The sequence below is a fragment of the Coregonus clupeaformis genome, chromosome 13 (genome assembly GCF_020615455.1).
Source record: "Coregonus clupeaformis isolate EN_2021a chromosome 13, ASM2061545v1, whole genome shotgun sequence".
Lineage (NCBI taxonomy): Eukaryota > Metazoa > Chordata > Actinopteri > Salmoniformes > Salmonidae > Coregonus > Coregonus clupeaformis.
In genome coordinates, this window is record NC_059204.1 from 44,441,865 (window position 1) to 44,456,406 (window position 14,542).

The following is a 14,542-nucleotide window of genomic DNA, read 5'->3' on the forward strand; positions in this document are numbered from 1 at the left end:
AAGGTATAATCAAATTGCAGGCATGAGAGAAGATCATCAAGGTATATCAACTTTAAGAGTAAAGAAAATTCCATGTGTCAAATGATTTTGACCAAGAAGTAGAAGTGGTCAATCACTGGCAAATCTGTAGCTGTCAAATTAACCTGTAAAGCTGGTAGTTACAAGAGTAACCAATAGGGCTAGATGTAATTGCATCTTGCTAATGGTAGTAGGAGTAAATGTCGAACATTCTCGCAGTTTGTTCATGATATTTAGCGACATACATGAACAAACTAAGCTCAGGCTTTCAAATGGTATTGCAAAGCAAACAGCCGCGATGTAAAGTCCCCGTAGTGGAGCACAGTTTGCTGTTGAGTGTGTCCCTGATCGTGGCCTGTCTATAACTACCAGCAGTTGGGTTTCCAGACTTCTTCCGCATTTTCCTACGACTTTCGGGCTGTGACGTGAGTGCTGACGGCGGCCTTGGTGCTGGCGGAGCTGGGGGCTGTAGCGATTATCAGTGGAGCTTCGAAAGTCTCGGCCCCTCCCTCACTGCGTCTCAGCGGCCCGCCCAGCTAGCACAAACTCCCGATTGAAACCTGCCCGAGTCTGGGGAAACCGGACGGCCTGGAAATCGAAAGAGAGGCCAACCGTACTACATAATCTGGTAAACAGGTTATTTTGCGCTTTTTTTTATGTGCATGGAACATAGAAATTGCCTTACATGTGTGATTGCATGTACATTATTCTATTTTCTATCTGAAAAGCGGAGAAGCGTACAAGGCCGAGGGTTGGGCCTTTCTTATGTATTTGGGGCCCGGCCTCAATAGGCCACAATTACGGCCAGAAAATCCGGCAGGGGATTTTTCAAAACATCGATAACGTTAGTCTGCTACTAGCCATATACCACCCACAAAGTTTAACAGTATAGCCACCATGTTCAAATAACATATTGTACATAGATTATTATTTTTGCTCTGCATTAACAACACCAGTGGGTAGAATGTTTGTCCAGGGATCTCCAACAAAATGGCGCACGTCTGTTTCTGCAAACACTGATGGAAATAGGCTTTAGCTAGTCAGGCTAGCAGCCATAGTTAGCAATACACGGCTAGCGAACTGGCTAACCTAGCTATGCACTTATGTTTACTATCGCACGGATGTGTGGGGGTGGGATCAGCTGTCATGTTTCCACTGACTTTAGGTAGCTCAAAGCTGTCTTTCAATTTGTTTTAAAGAACTTAAATGACCACATTTAGACAGATAGTCTACTCTTTGATATTATGTAACCATTTTACTACGACCGCCAGATACTTTTTTGAAATTCGCATTTTGTTTGCTTGCAGACCTTTAGTCTTAAATGTATTTTTGCGTAAATAGCTAGATAAATTATAGCAGCGCCGTTTTTGTACTGAATTTGTTCCCATTTTAATATTAGGCTATAGTTAAAGGTTTGAGTCTGATGAGCTAATTGTGCATGATCTCCGGTGAGTATCATGAAGCATCACTACTTGTCTCGCGCTACCACACTGTTGCGCGCCAGACCACTGCTGTCAGATTTGACCGTCCGGGAATTGGATGAAAAATGTGCTGCGTCGCTCAAACCTTTTGTTTATGTCGCGGTGCATTTCGGCGAGTAACCGCATATATTTATTCACTTTGCATGACTATGGGGATTAAGATAGATAGTATTTGCATGGCTGAAAACATCTCTAGTGACGTCAAAGCACATTACAACAAAATAATGATTTTGTCATTACTATCATAACGTAAATAAACCTAATCACATAGCTGACTATACCCTTCCTCTTTGGTTTAGGCAGTGGGCCAAGTAATATAGCTAAAATAGTTTAGAAGATTGCCGCCAAATAAAATGCAGACCAATATAATTGATGTCCAGAATGATTAGGACATGACTACATTTCACAGGATGTGAAACACATGGCATAATGATAACTGTTACATTGTAACAATATTTGTTTCTTGTTAGAGAGAAAAATAAGTTTGAGTGAGATGTAGGATTTCAATATGGTAGACTAATATTTAGGGTTGGTCGTTAGGCCTATATGACTGATTTGACTGGTCAATTCTTGCCTCCAGTGCTGCAGTGACAAATGAGGTGTAAGGACAATGGATGAGGATGAGACAAGGCTTGCACTCCATTCCCAAGATCCTAAAATCATTCTGCATGGATCAGGTAATAGCTACGTTTCACTGAGCATTCAAGTATTTCCCTGTACTGTTCATTGTTCTGCACAAAAATATAACATTTCTTAAAGCTTTTTTAGTTATTTTCTTTGTAAGAGTGCATACATACAGTGCCTTATGAATGTATTCATACCTCTTGACTTATTCCACACTTTGTTGTGTTAAAGCCTGAATTCAAAATGGATTAAATACGTTTTTTTGCTCACCCATCTACACACAATACCCCATAATGATAAAGTGAAAACATGTTTTTAGAAATTTCTGCAAATGTATTGAAAATGAAATAGAGAAATATCTCATTTACATAAGTATTCACACCCCTGAGTCAATACATGATAGAACCACCATTGGCGGCGATTACAGCAGTGAGTCTTTCTGGGTAAGTCTCTAAGAGCTTTGCACACCTGGATTGTACAATATTTGCCCATCATTCTTTTCAAAATTCTTCAAGCTCTGTCAAATTGGAGGATGATCATTGCTAGACAACCATCTTCAAGTCTTGCCATTGATTTTCAAGCAGATTTAATTAAAACTGTAACTCGGCCACTCCGGGAACATTCCCTGTCTTCTTGGTAAACAACTCCAGAGTAGATTTGGCCTTGTGTTTTAGGTTATTGTCCTGCTGAAAGGTGAATTAGTCTCCCAGTGTCTGGTGGAAAGCAGACTGTTTTTCCTCTAGGATTTTGCCTGTGCTTAGCACCATTCCTTTTATTTTTTATGCTGAAAAACTCCTCAGTCCTTAACGACTACAAGCATACCCATAACGTCATGCAGCCACCACTATGCTTGAAAATATGAAGAGTGGTATTCAGTAATGTGTTGTATTAGATTTGCCCCAAACATAACACTTTGTATTCAGGACATGAAGTAAATTGCTTTGCCACATTTTTTTTGCAGTATTACTTTAGTGCCTTGTTGGAAACAGGATGCATATTTAGGATGTTTTTTTAAATTCCTTAATTTCACTCTGTCAATTAGGTTAGTGTTGCGGAGTAACTACAGTGTTGTTGATCCGTCCTCAGTTTTCTCTTATCACAGCCATTAAACTCTGTAACTGTTTTAAAGTCACCATTGGCCTCATGGTGAAATTGCTGAGCTGTTTCCTTCCTCTCCTGCAACTGAGTTAGGAAGGATGCCTGTGTCTTTGTAGTGACTGGGTGTATTGATACACCATCCAAAGTGTAATTAATAACTTCACCATGCTCAAAGGGATATTCAATGTCTGCTTTTATTTTTACCCGTCTACCAATAGGTGCCCTTTGTGAGGCATTGGAAAACCTCCCTGGTCTTTGTGGTTGAATCTGTGTTTGAAATTCACTGCTCGACCAAAGACTGTAAAAATGGGACCTGATGCATCTCCGCTTGGCACTCAGCATTAAGGAGATAGATTGGGGTAAGGCCCTGCAATAGACTAGCGTCCTGTCCAGGGGGTGTACTTGTACATCAAGTTAAATCAACCTGCCTTATGAGCCGTTCCGGCTCGCACAAGCCAAGGCTCGTGCAAGGCTACTTACAGTGCCTTGCAAAAGTATTCATCCCCCTTGGCGTTTTTCCTATTTTGTTGCATTACAACCTGTCATTTAAATTTATTTTTATTTGGATTTCATGTAATGGACATACACAAAATAGTCCAAATTGATGAAGTGAAATGAAAAAAATAACTTGTTTCTAAAAAATAAATAACGGAAAAGTGGTGCGTGCATATGTATTCACCCCCTTTGCTACGAAGCCTCTAAATAAGATCTGGTGCAACCAATTACCTTCAGAAGTCACATAAGTAGTTAAATAAAGACCACCTGTGTGCAATCTAAGTGTCACATGATCTCTCAGTATATATACACCTGTTCTGAAAGGCCCCAGAGTCTGCAACGCCACTAAGCAAGGGGCACCACCAAGCAAGCGGCACCATGAAGACCAAGGCGCTCTCCAAACAGGTCAGGGACAAAGTTGTGGAGAAGTACCATTCAGGGTTGGGGTTATAAAAAAATATCTGAAATGTTGAACATCCCACGGAGCACCATTTAAATCCATTATTAAAAAATGGAAAGAATATGGCACTACAACAAACCTGCCAAGAGGGGGCCGCCCACCAAAACTCACAGACCAGGCAAGGATGGCATTAATCAGAGAGGCAACAAAGAGACCAAAGATAACCCTGAAGGAGCTACAAAACTCCACAGCGGAGATTGGAGTATCTGTTCATAGGACCACTTTAAGCCGTACACTCCACAGAGCTGGGCTTTACGGAAGAGTGGCCAGAAAAAAGCCATTGCTTAAAGAAAAAAAATAAGCAAACACATTTGGTGTTCGCCAAAAGGTATGTGGGAGACTCCCCAAACATATGGAAGAAGGTAGTCAGATTTTGGCCATCAAGGAATACGCTATGTCTGGCGCAAACCCAACACCTCTCATCACCCTGGGGATGTTTTTCATCGGCAGGGACTGGGAAACTGGTCAGAATTGAAGAAATGATGGATGGCGCTAAATACAGGGAAAGTCTTGAGGGAAACCTGTTTCAGTCTTCCAGAGATTTGAGACTGGGACGGAGGTTCACCTTCCAGCAGGACAATAACCCCCTAAGCATACTGCTAAAGCAACACTCGAGTGGTTTAAGGGGAAACATTTAAATGTCTTGGAATGGCCTAGTCAAAGCCCAGACCTCAATCTAATTGAGAATCTGTGGTATGACTTAAAGATTGCTGAACACCAGCAGAACCCATCCAACTTGAAGTAGCTGGAGCAGTTTTGCCTTGAAGAATGGGCAAAAATCCCAGTGGCTAGATGTGCCAAGCTTATAGACATACCCCAAGAGACTTGCAGCTGTAATTGCTGCAAAAGGTGGCTCTACAAAGTATTGACTTTAGGGGGGGTGAATAGTTATGCACGCTCAAGTTCTGTTTTTTTGTCTTATTTCTTGTTTGTTTCACGGACAAAAATATTTAGCATCTTCAAAGTGGTAGGCATGTTGCGTAAATTAAATGATACAAACCTCCCAAAAATCCATTTTAATTCCAGGTTGTAAGCAACAAAATAGGAAAAATTCCAAGGGGGGTGAATACTTTCGCAAGCCACTGTATGTGACTTGTTAAGCAAATGTGTACTCTAGCCTTGCCATAACAAAGGGGTTGAATACTTATTGACTCAAGACATTTCAGCTTTACATTTTTTATTAATTAGTAAAAAAATTGAAAAACACAATTCCACTTTGACATTATTGGATGCCAGTGACAAAAAAAAACAATTTAAAATTCAGGCTGTAACACAACAAAATGTGGAACAAGTCAAGGGGTGTGAATACTTTCTGAAGGCACTGTATGTCTGCTGCAGCATGTTTATGTAGGCCAATACTGAAGATATCCATCCAACTGTTCTTGTGTTGTGTTCCAGATGAGGGTGGTGCTGGAGGGGAGGAGTTTGTGGTGGAGTTGCAGGAGACGGTTCTGGTGTTGGAGGGAGAAGGGGAGGGAATGGAGGTGCATGGATTAGCTCCAGAGGAGCTGGTGATCCAGGATGCTGTTGAGGACGTGGTGTCTGAGTATGTGCACTGCGATGAGGACGAGGAGGTTGCTGTGGAGACGTGTGTGATGTCGCTGGATGGGGAGGACGAAGGCGTTGCCATGGGGGACATGCCTGAAGATGTGATGGTGGCAGACGGGCATGCCCAGGATGAACTGGACCCAGAGCAAGACACAGACGGCTGTGGGGACTACCTGATGATCTCCTGTAAGTACCAGGCTACTTCTCTTCTCCAGTTCTACATCAATACCACTCACTCAGTCACTTGGCCTCTTATAAAGAAAACATTGCTGTTAAACTAATGATCAGTAGTGAATGGACTAACTCTGTCTCTCTTTTCATCTCCTTCCAGTGGATGAGGCAGGCAAGATGGTGTCAGACGATGGTACAGAGGTGACTGTGGAGGGAGCCGTGGAGGACCAGGAGTTGGAGAAGGATGAGGATGGCCAGGAGGTGATCAAGGTGTATATCTTCAAGGCAGACTCTGGGGAGGATGACCTGGGTAAGGAGATATTTGAATAATGTTTAATGCACTTAGAAAGAGGGATTCTATAACCCATAGTAGTTGATCACTAAGGAGTATTAAGTCAGTGTGTGGTTGTCTGTGTAGGAGACACAGAGGACTTGGAAGACTCTACAGGCCGAACGCTCCGAGAGAAGATGGTGTACATGTCCCAGGGGGACCATTGTAAGAACTAAATTGTGTGTGTGTGTGTGTGTGTGTGTGTGTGTGTGTGTGTGTGTGTTTTACGATTGTGTTGTAACTAGTGTGTTTTCCTGCAGGTGCATCAAAGATATCTGATGAGGTTTACATGGAGGTGGTGGTGGGGGGTGAGGAGCCAGTGACCCATGAGCGGTCTTACGACAGCACGGCTCTCAGTAAGGACTTCATGCCTGTGGCTTGGGCAGCCGCTTATGGTCAGTAACACACACTATTATATACAAACGTACCGTTTAACAGGGCAGAGAATGTCTTCTTGCTCTTCTGTACTCTGTAGTGATAAGTACAGTGCATTCGGAAAGTATTCAGATCCTTTCCCTTTTTCCACATTTTGTTACGTTACAGCCTTATTCTAAAATGGATTAAATATTTTTAAAATCCTCATCAAAATCCAGACAATACCCCATATTGACAAAGTGAAAAGACATTTTTGCAAATGTATTAAAAATAAAAAAAACATGCCTTATTTACCTAAGTATTAAGACCCTTTGCTATGAGACTCGAAATTGAACTCAGGTGCATCCTGTTTCCATTTATCATCTTTGAGATGTTTCTACAACTTGATTGGAGTCAACCTGTGGTACATCCAATTGATTGGGCATGATTTTGAAAGGCACACACCTGTCTAGATGAGGTCCCACAGTTGACAGTGCATGTCAGAGCAAAAACCAAGCCATGAGGTCGAAGGAATTGTCCGTAGATCTCTGAGACAGGATTGTGTCGAGGCACAGATCTGGGGAAGGGTACCAACATTTTTTTGCAGCATTGAAGGTCCCCAAGAACACAGTGGCCTCCATCATTCTTAAATGGAAGCAGTTTGGAACCACCCAGACTCTTTCTAGAGCTGGCCGCCCGGCCAAACTGAGCAATCGGGGGAGAAGGGCCTTGGTCAGGGAGGTGACCAAGAACCCAATGGTCACTCTGACAGAGCTTCAGAGTTCCTCTGTGGAGATGGGAGAACCTTCCAGAAGGACAACCATCTCTGCAGCAGTCCACCAATCAGGCCTTTATGGTAGTGGCCAGATGGAAGCCACTCCTCAGTAAAACCCACATGACAGCCCACTTGGAATTTGCCAAAAAGGCACCTAAAGGACTATGCTCATGAGACACTATATTCTCTGGTCTGATGAAACCAAGATTGAACTCTTTAACCTGAATGCCAAGCGTCACATCTGAAGGAAACCTGGCACCATCCCTACGGTGAAGCATGGCGGTGGCAGCATCATGCTGTGGGGATGTTTTTCAGCGGCAGGGACTGGGAGACTAGTCAGGATCGAGGGAAAGATGAACGGAGGCAAGTACAGAGAGATCCTTGATGAAAACCTGCTCCAGAGCGCTCAGGACCTCAGACTGGGGCGAAGGTTCACCTTCCAACAGGACAACGACCCTAAGCACACAGCCAAGACAACGCAGTGGCTTCGGGACAAGTCTCAATGTCCTTGAGTGGCCCAGCCAGAGCCTGGACTTAAACCCAATCAAACATCTCTGGAGAGACCTGAAAATAGCTGTGCAGGAACGCTCCCCATCCAACGTGACAGAGCTTGAGAGGATCTGCAGAGAAGAATGGGAGAAACTCCCCAAATACATTTACATTTTAGTCATTTACATTTTAGTCATTTAGCAGACGCTCTTATGCAGAGCGACTTACAGTTAGTGAGTGCATACATTTTTTTTCTTCTTCATACAACAGGCAAATACAGGTGTGGCAAGCTTGTAGCGTCATATCCAGGAAGACTCGGGCTGTAATTGCTGCCAAAGGTCCTTCAACAAAGTACTGAGGAAAGGGTCTGACTACTTATGTAAATGTGATATTTCAGTGTTTTCAAATGTCAAATTTTCTACAAACTGGTTTTTGCTTTGTTATTATGGGGTATTGTGTGTAGATTGATGAGGGGAAAAAACAATTTAAATCAATTTTAGAATAAGGCTGTAACGTAACAAAATGTGGAAAAAGGGAAGGGTTCTGAATACTTTCCGAATGCACTATATCTCTGCTCTAGCAGTGTTGAGAGAAGGTGTGCATTTGCATTCAAAGTTTGCTATGTGATTCCAGGTTCTGAGGACAGTGAAAGCTGTGAGAACAGGAACGGTGCTGCCAGTGCTCTGCTGCACATTGACGAGTCAGACGGAGTGGACAAGGTCAACAGGCAACGGAACAAGAACAAGAGAACAAGGGCTGAGCCTCGGCAGGTCCAGACAGGTACGCAACTGTCAGATGGGACTGAATTACAGTCAGGTAATTATTGGCATCCTTGATAAAATGAGCAAAAAAGACTGTATAAAATAAAAGTATGTGGACACCCCTTCAAATTAGTGGATTTGGCTATTTCAGCCACACCCTTTGCTGACAGGTGTATAAAATTGAGCACACAGCCATGCAATCTCCAGACAAACATTAGTAGTAGAATGGCCTTACTGAAGACCTCGGTGACTTTCAACATGGCACCGTCATAGGATGCCACCTTTCAAACAAGTCAGTGAAAATTCTGCCCTGCTAGAACTGCCCCGGTCAACTGTAAGTGCTGTTATTATTTAGTGGGAACGTCTAGGGGCAACAACGTCTCAGCCGCGAAGTGGTAGGCCACACAAGCTCTCAGAGTGGGACAGCCGAGTGCTGAAGCGCGTAGCGCGTAAACATCTTCTGTCCTCGGTTGCAACACTCGCTACCGAGTTCCAAACTGCCTCTGGAAGGAACGTCAGCACAATACCTGTTCGTTGGAAGCTTCATGGAATGGGTTTCCATGGCCGAGCAGCTGCACACAAGCCTAAGATCACCATGCGCAATGCCAAGCGTCAGCTGGAGTGGTGTAAAGCTCGCCGCCATTGGACTTTGGAGCAGTGGAAACGCGTTCTCTGGAGTAATGAATCACACTTCACCGTCTGGCAGTCGGACGGACAAATCAGGGTTTGGCGAATGCCAGGAGAACGCTACCTGCCCAATTGCATAGTGCCAACTGTAAAGGTTGGTGGAGGAGGAATAATGGTCTGAGGCTGTTTTTCATGGTTCGGGCTATGCCCCTTAGTTCCAGTGAAGGGAAATCTTAACACTACAGCATACAATGACATTCTAGACCAGGGTTCTTCAATTCCGGTCCTGGAGGGCCGAGACACCTCTGTTTTTCATCCTCTCCTTCTAATCAGGGGCTAATTCAGACCTAGGACACCAGGTGAGTGCAATTAACTACCAGGTAGAAATAAAAAACAGAAGTGTTTCGGCCCTCCAGGACCGGAATTGAAGAACCCTGTTCTAGACTATTCTGTGCTTCCAACTTTGTGGCAACAGTTTGGGGAAGGCCCTTTCCTGTTTCAGCATTGCAATGCCCCCGTGCACAAAGCGAGGTCAATACAGAAATGGTTTGTCTAGATCGGGGTGGAAGAACTTGACTGGCCTGCACAGAGCCCTGAGCTCAACCCCATCGAACACCTTTGGGATGAATTGGAACGCCGACTGCGAGCCAGGCCTAATTGCCCAACATCAGTGCCCGACCTCACTAATGCTCTTGTGGCTGAACGGAAGCAAGACCCCGCAGCAATGTTCCAACATCTAGTGGAAAGCCTTCCCAGAAAAGTGGAGGCTGTTATAGCAGCAAAGGGGGACCAACTCCATATTAATGCCTATGATTTTGGAATGAGATGTTCGACGAGCAGGTGTCCCCATACTTTTGGTCATGTAGTGTATGTGCAGATACAAAATGTATGTGGAGACCATGTAGTGTATATTGTGTGCTAATTATGTTTGTTGAAATTATATTATTTTATACCAATACAATTACTCAGAGAAATAGATTTTGTTTAACAAAATGTATCTAAAAGATAGGGGTCAAAAATATTGACATCCCTGTATTCAATACTCCAGGACCCTTCCCTTGCCACTGAGCCGTTTTCAAAAATGCTTTATGAGATTGGAGTGTTAACACATTGCGATGGATCTTAGACAATTCCTCCATACAGAATCTTTCCAGATTCTCCAAGGGGAGGGTGCCAGAGTATTTGGTTGTAGTTTTGAAATTTATTTTTAATTATTTGTTAAACAAATTCTTTCTCTAAGCAATTGTATTAGTATAATATAATATTCCCCATTTTAGAGCATACAATATAACTCAGTATTTGTATTATTATTTGATAGTCTTCCTTGCTCGTCTTTATCAAGGGTGACAATCATTTTGCACCTGACTATATGTTACTGATTGTATGGGCTGGGCAACTGCGGGTCATTTATAAAGTCAGCTGATTGCCAAACTCACTCTCTGCACAGGTTTTCAGGTGTTTAATTTCTGAATACAGATCATGTGATATCTGGGAGTTATGAGCTTTGTATCTGTCCTAATTTTCTTCTCTTTTGCTGTTTCCCATTCCAGCCATCATTATTGGTCCATATGGCCAGCCTCTGACAGTATACCCCTGCATGCTCTGTGGCAAGAAGTTCAAGTCGCGAGGCTTCCTGAAGCGCCACACCAAAAACCACCACCAGGATGTCCTGACCAGGAAAAAGTACCAGTGCACGGACTGTGACTTCACCACCAATAAGAAGGCCAGCCTTCATAACCATATGGAGGTGCACACACTGAGCAACAAGGCTCTGTTTGAGTGTGAGGTGTGTGGCAAGGAGTTCCACCAGCAGGCAGCGCTGTTCTCCCATCGACTGCAGCACCACCACCGTGAGCCCAAGAGTCCAGTGCCTTCACAGGCCAACAAGATGCACAAGTGCAAGTTCTGTGACTACGAGACAGCTGAACAAGGTCTGCTCAACCGCCACTTGCTGGCTGTCCATAGTAAGAGCTTCCCCCACATCTGTGTGGAATGTGGCAAGGGCTTCCGGCACCCCTCCGAACTGAAGAAACACATGCGCACACACACAGGCGAGAAGCCTTACTCTTGCCTCTACTGCGACTACAAGTCGGCTGATTCCTCCAACCTGAAGACTCATGTCAAGACCAAGCACAGCAAAGAGATGCCCTTCAAGTGTGAGCGCTGCTTCCAGACGTTTGCTGAGGAGGAGGAGTTGCTGCAGCACGGGCTGACTCATGAGGAGGCCAAAACCCACCAGTGTGCCCACTGTGAACACAAGAGCTCCAACTCCAGTGACCTGAAGCGCCACATAATATCGGTGCATACTAAGGACTACCCCCACAAATGTGGCGTCTGCGATAAAGGCTTCCACCGGCCATCTGAACTGAAGAAGCACTCTGCGTCGCACCGTGCCAAGAAACTGCACCAGTGCCGGCACTGCAACTTCAAGATCGCGGACCCCTTTGTGCTCAGTCGCCATATCCTGTCAGTCCACACCAAGGAGCAACAGGCCTCTCCTGAAAAGAACGGGGCCAAAAGGACCTTACTGGGGCCTTCCCCTGCCAGTGCACCGGTGGCAAGGAAGCAGGTTTTGGTACCTGGTGCTAGTTCTAGTGCTGCGGGCATGGCCAAGGGACCCAGGGAGAGGAGGGTTTATCAGTGTCAGTACTGTGACTACAGCTCTGGGGATGCCTCAGGCTTCAAGCGCCATGTGATCTCCATCCACACAAAAGACTACCCCCACCGCTGTGAGATCTGCTCTAAAGGCTTCCGCAGGCCCTCGGAGAAGAGCCAGCATATTGCACGCCACCACAAGGACTTAGTGCAGGCAGACTGACCCTGGCACGTCCTACCCCTCATACCACGACAAAAACACATGCAACCACTACCACACCGTAATCAATTGTATGAATGTATGTATGTATACTGAACAAAAATATAAATGCAACATGCAACAATTTCAAGGTTTTATACTGAGTTACAGTTAATATAAGGAAATCAGTCAATTTAAATACATTCATAAGGTCCTAATCTATGGATTTCACATGACTGGGAATACAAATATGCATCTGTTGGTCACAGATACCTTAGGGGCGTGGTCAGAAAACCAGTCAGTATTTGGTGTGACCACCATTTGCCTCATGCAGCGCGACACATCTCCGTCGCATAGAGTTGATCAGGCTGTTGAATGTGTCCTGAGGAATGTTGTCCCACTTCTTTTCAATGGCTGTGCGAAGTTGATGGATATTGGCGGGAACTGGAACACACTGTTGTACATGTAGAGCCAGAGCATCCAAAACATGCTCAGTGGGTGACATGTCTGGTGAGTATGCAGGCCATGGAAAAACTGGGGCATTCAGCTTCCAGGAATTGTGTACAGATCTTTGTGACATGGGGCTAAAGTAAAACATGAGGTGATGGCGGTGGAAGAATGGTACGACAATGGGCCTCAGGATCTCGTCACGCTATCTCTGTGCATTCAAATTGCAATCGATAAAATGCAATTGTGTTCGTTGTCCGTAGCTTATGCCTGTCCATACCATAACCCCACAACAGGGCACTCTGTTCACAACGTTGACATCACCAAACCGCTCCACCACACGACACCATACACGTGGTCTACGATTGTGAGGCCGGTTGGACATACTGCCAAATTCTCTAAAATGACGTTTGAGACAGCTTATGATAGAGAAGTGAACATTACATTTTCTGGCAACAGCTCTGGTGGATATTCCTGCAGTCAGCATGCCAATTGCACACTCCCTCAAAACTTGAGACATCTGTGGCATTGTGTTGTGTAACAAAACTGCACATTTTAGAAGTGGCCTTTTGTTGTGCCCAGAACAAGGTGTGCCTGTGTAAGATCATGCTGTTTAATCAGCTTCTTGATATGCCACACTTGGCAGGTGGATGGATTATCTTTGCAAAGGAGAAATGCTCACTAACAAGGATGTAAACAAATTTGTGCACAAAATTTAAGAGAAATAATTGTTTTGTGCATATGAAAAATGTCGGGGATGATTTATTTCAGCTCATGAAACATGGGACCAACACTTTACATGTTGCGTTTATATTTTTGTTCAGGGTGTGTGTGTGTCTGTCTCTCAAGCTAACTTTTCTGCAACTGAAAATGAATTTAAGTGTATGTATACCTGGGTAAGGCCTGTGGAATCAGGTGACAAAGCCCTGTACAGACTTGCACTTTATCTGCATGTCCACCTACTGGTGAAAGTGTGCATTGTAGAATGTGCAGGAGTCTGAGGTCTTTGTAGATTCAGACATTAGTTTTTACTCCACAGCCAACAATCAGTTCTTTATTAAAGTAGCAATTTTGATCCTACTTTTACTTGTTGACACACAACTAAGACAAAATGTAATCTACAAGCTGTTTGTATTCATGCAATGAAATGGACATTCACCTGCTGAGAAAAAGCTGGTCCACTGAGCAGAGTGGCCGAGATGAACTCTAATTCTATTAGCACTTGCCAATGTATTTCATGAATTATGAATGCAGTAATCATGAACTCATGAATTATACCTGATGCTTTGAATGCTGAGACACAGAGAATGTGTGTTGTATGTGGTTGAGTGCCTGTTGTGAGGGATGTGTCAGTTAAGACGTTACAGCAATGTATCTATACCCTATGAAAGTCCTGCCTACTTCCTGGTTCAAGTCCCATATTGTTTTTGAATGGGCTTCAAGCTTATATCATCAAATTCATGAAAATAGGGTCATTTTTAAATATGTCAAATTATATTTGTATCCGTGGATTAATTCACCTTTATCCAATGCATTTTATGAAAGTTTTCGATTACAGAATATTGCAATCGGACACCCTATGAAAGGCATCAGGTAGAAGTAAATTAATCCACGAATACAAATATAATTTTACATATATCTCAAATGACCACGTTGAATTTATCCAATGCATTTTATGAAAGTTTTCGATTACAGAATAAATGCAATCGGACACCCTATGAAAGGCATCAGGTAGAAGTAAATTAATCCATGAATACAAATATAATTTTACATATATCTCAAATGACCACGTTGAATTTGATTATGTAAGCTTGACGCCCATTCAAAAACAGTACTTGAACTAGGAAGTAGGCAGGACTTTCATAGCGTATTGCGCTTCCTGGTGCTCTGACCCCACATCTCCATGTCATATCTTTGTTATTTTGAGGGGAACTGTCTGTCTGGTCATGGACAATGCCTGGAGAAGGAGTTGACTGCATCATAGCAAATAGCCATGTCCATTGTAAAAGCTGCGGCTTCAGAGGTTTCTTAGTTGATTCACTTCTTAACACACAGTGAGATACTAGATG

At 43.7% G+C, this 14,542-nt stretch overlaps 1 protein-coding gene across 2 annotated transcripts; it reads left to right on the forward strand.

The window, feature by feature from the left end:
* The first annotated feature begins 210 nt into the window (after positions 1 to 210).
* On the forward strand, positions 211 to 12,192 carry LOC121579564 (zinc finger Y-chromosomal protein 1). 2 transcript variants are annotated; one of them, XM_041894274.2, is made up of 8 exons: positions 211 to 646; positions 2,080 to 2,176; positions 5,575 to 5,910; positions 6,056 to 6,205; positions 6,314 to 6,391; positions 6,487 to 6,621; positions 8,478 to 8,660; positions 10,783 to 12,192. In XM_041894274.2, exons 2-8 carry the CDS (start codon positions 2,110 to 2,112, stop codon positions 12,048 to 12,050), a joined length of 2,217 nt encoding a protein of 738 aa, XP_041750208.1. In that variant the 5' UTR covers positions 211 to 646; positions 2,080 to 2,109; the 3' UTR covers positions 12,051 to 12,192. The 2 variants fall into 2 exon arrangements, with proteins under 2 accessions (XP_041750208.1, XP_041750209.1); XM_041894275.2 differs by having other exon boundaries at positions 212 to 646; positions 8,478 to 8,624.
* Positions 12,193 to 14,542: the final 2,350 nt, after the last annotated feature.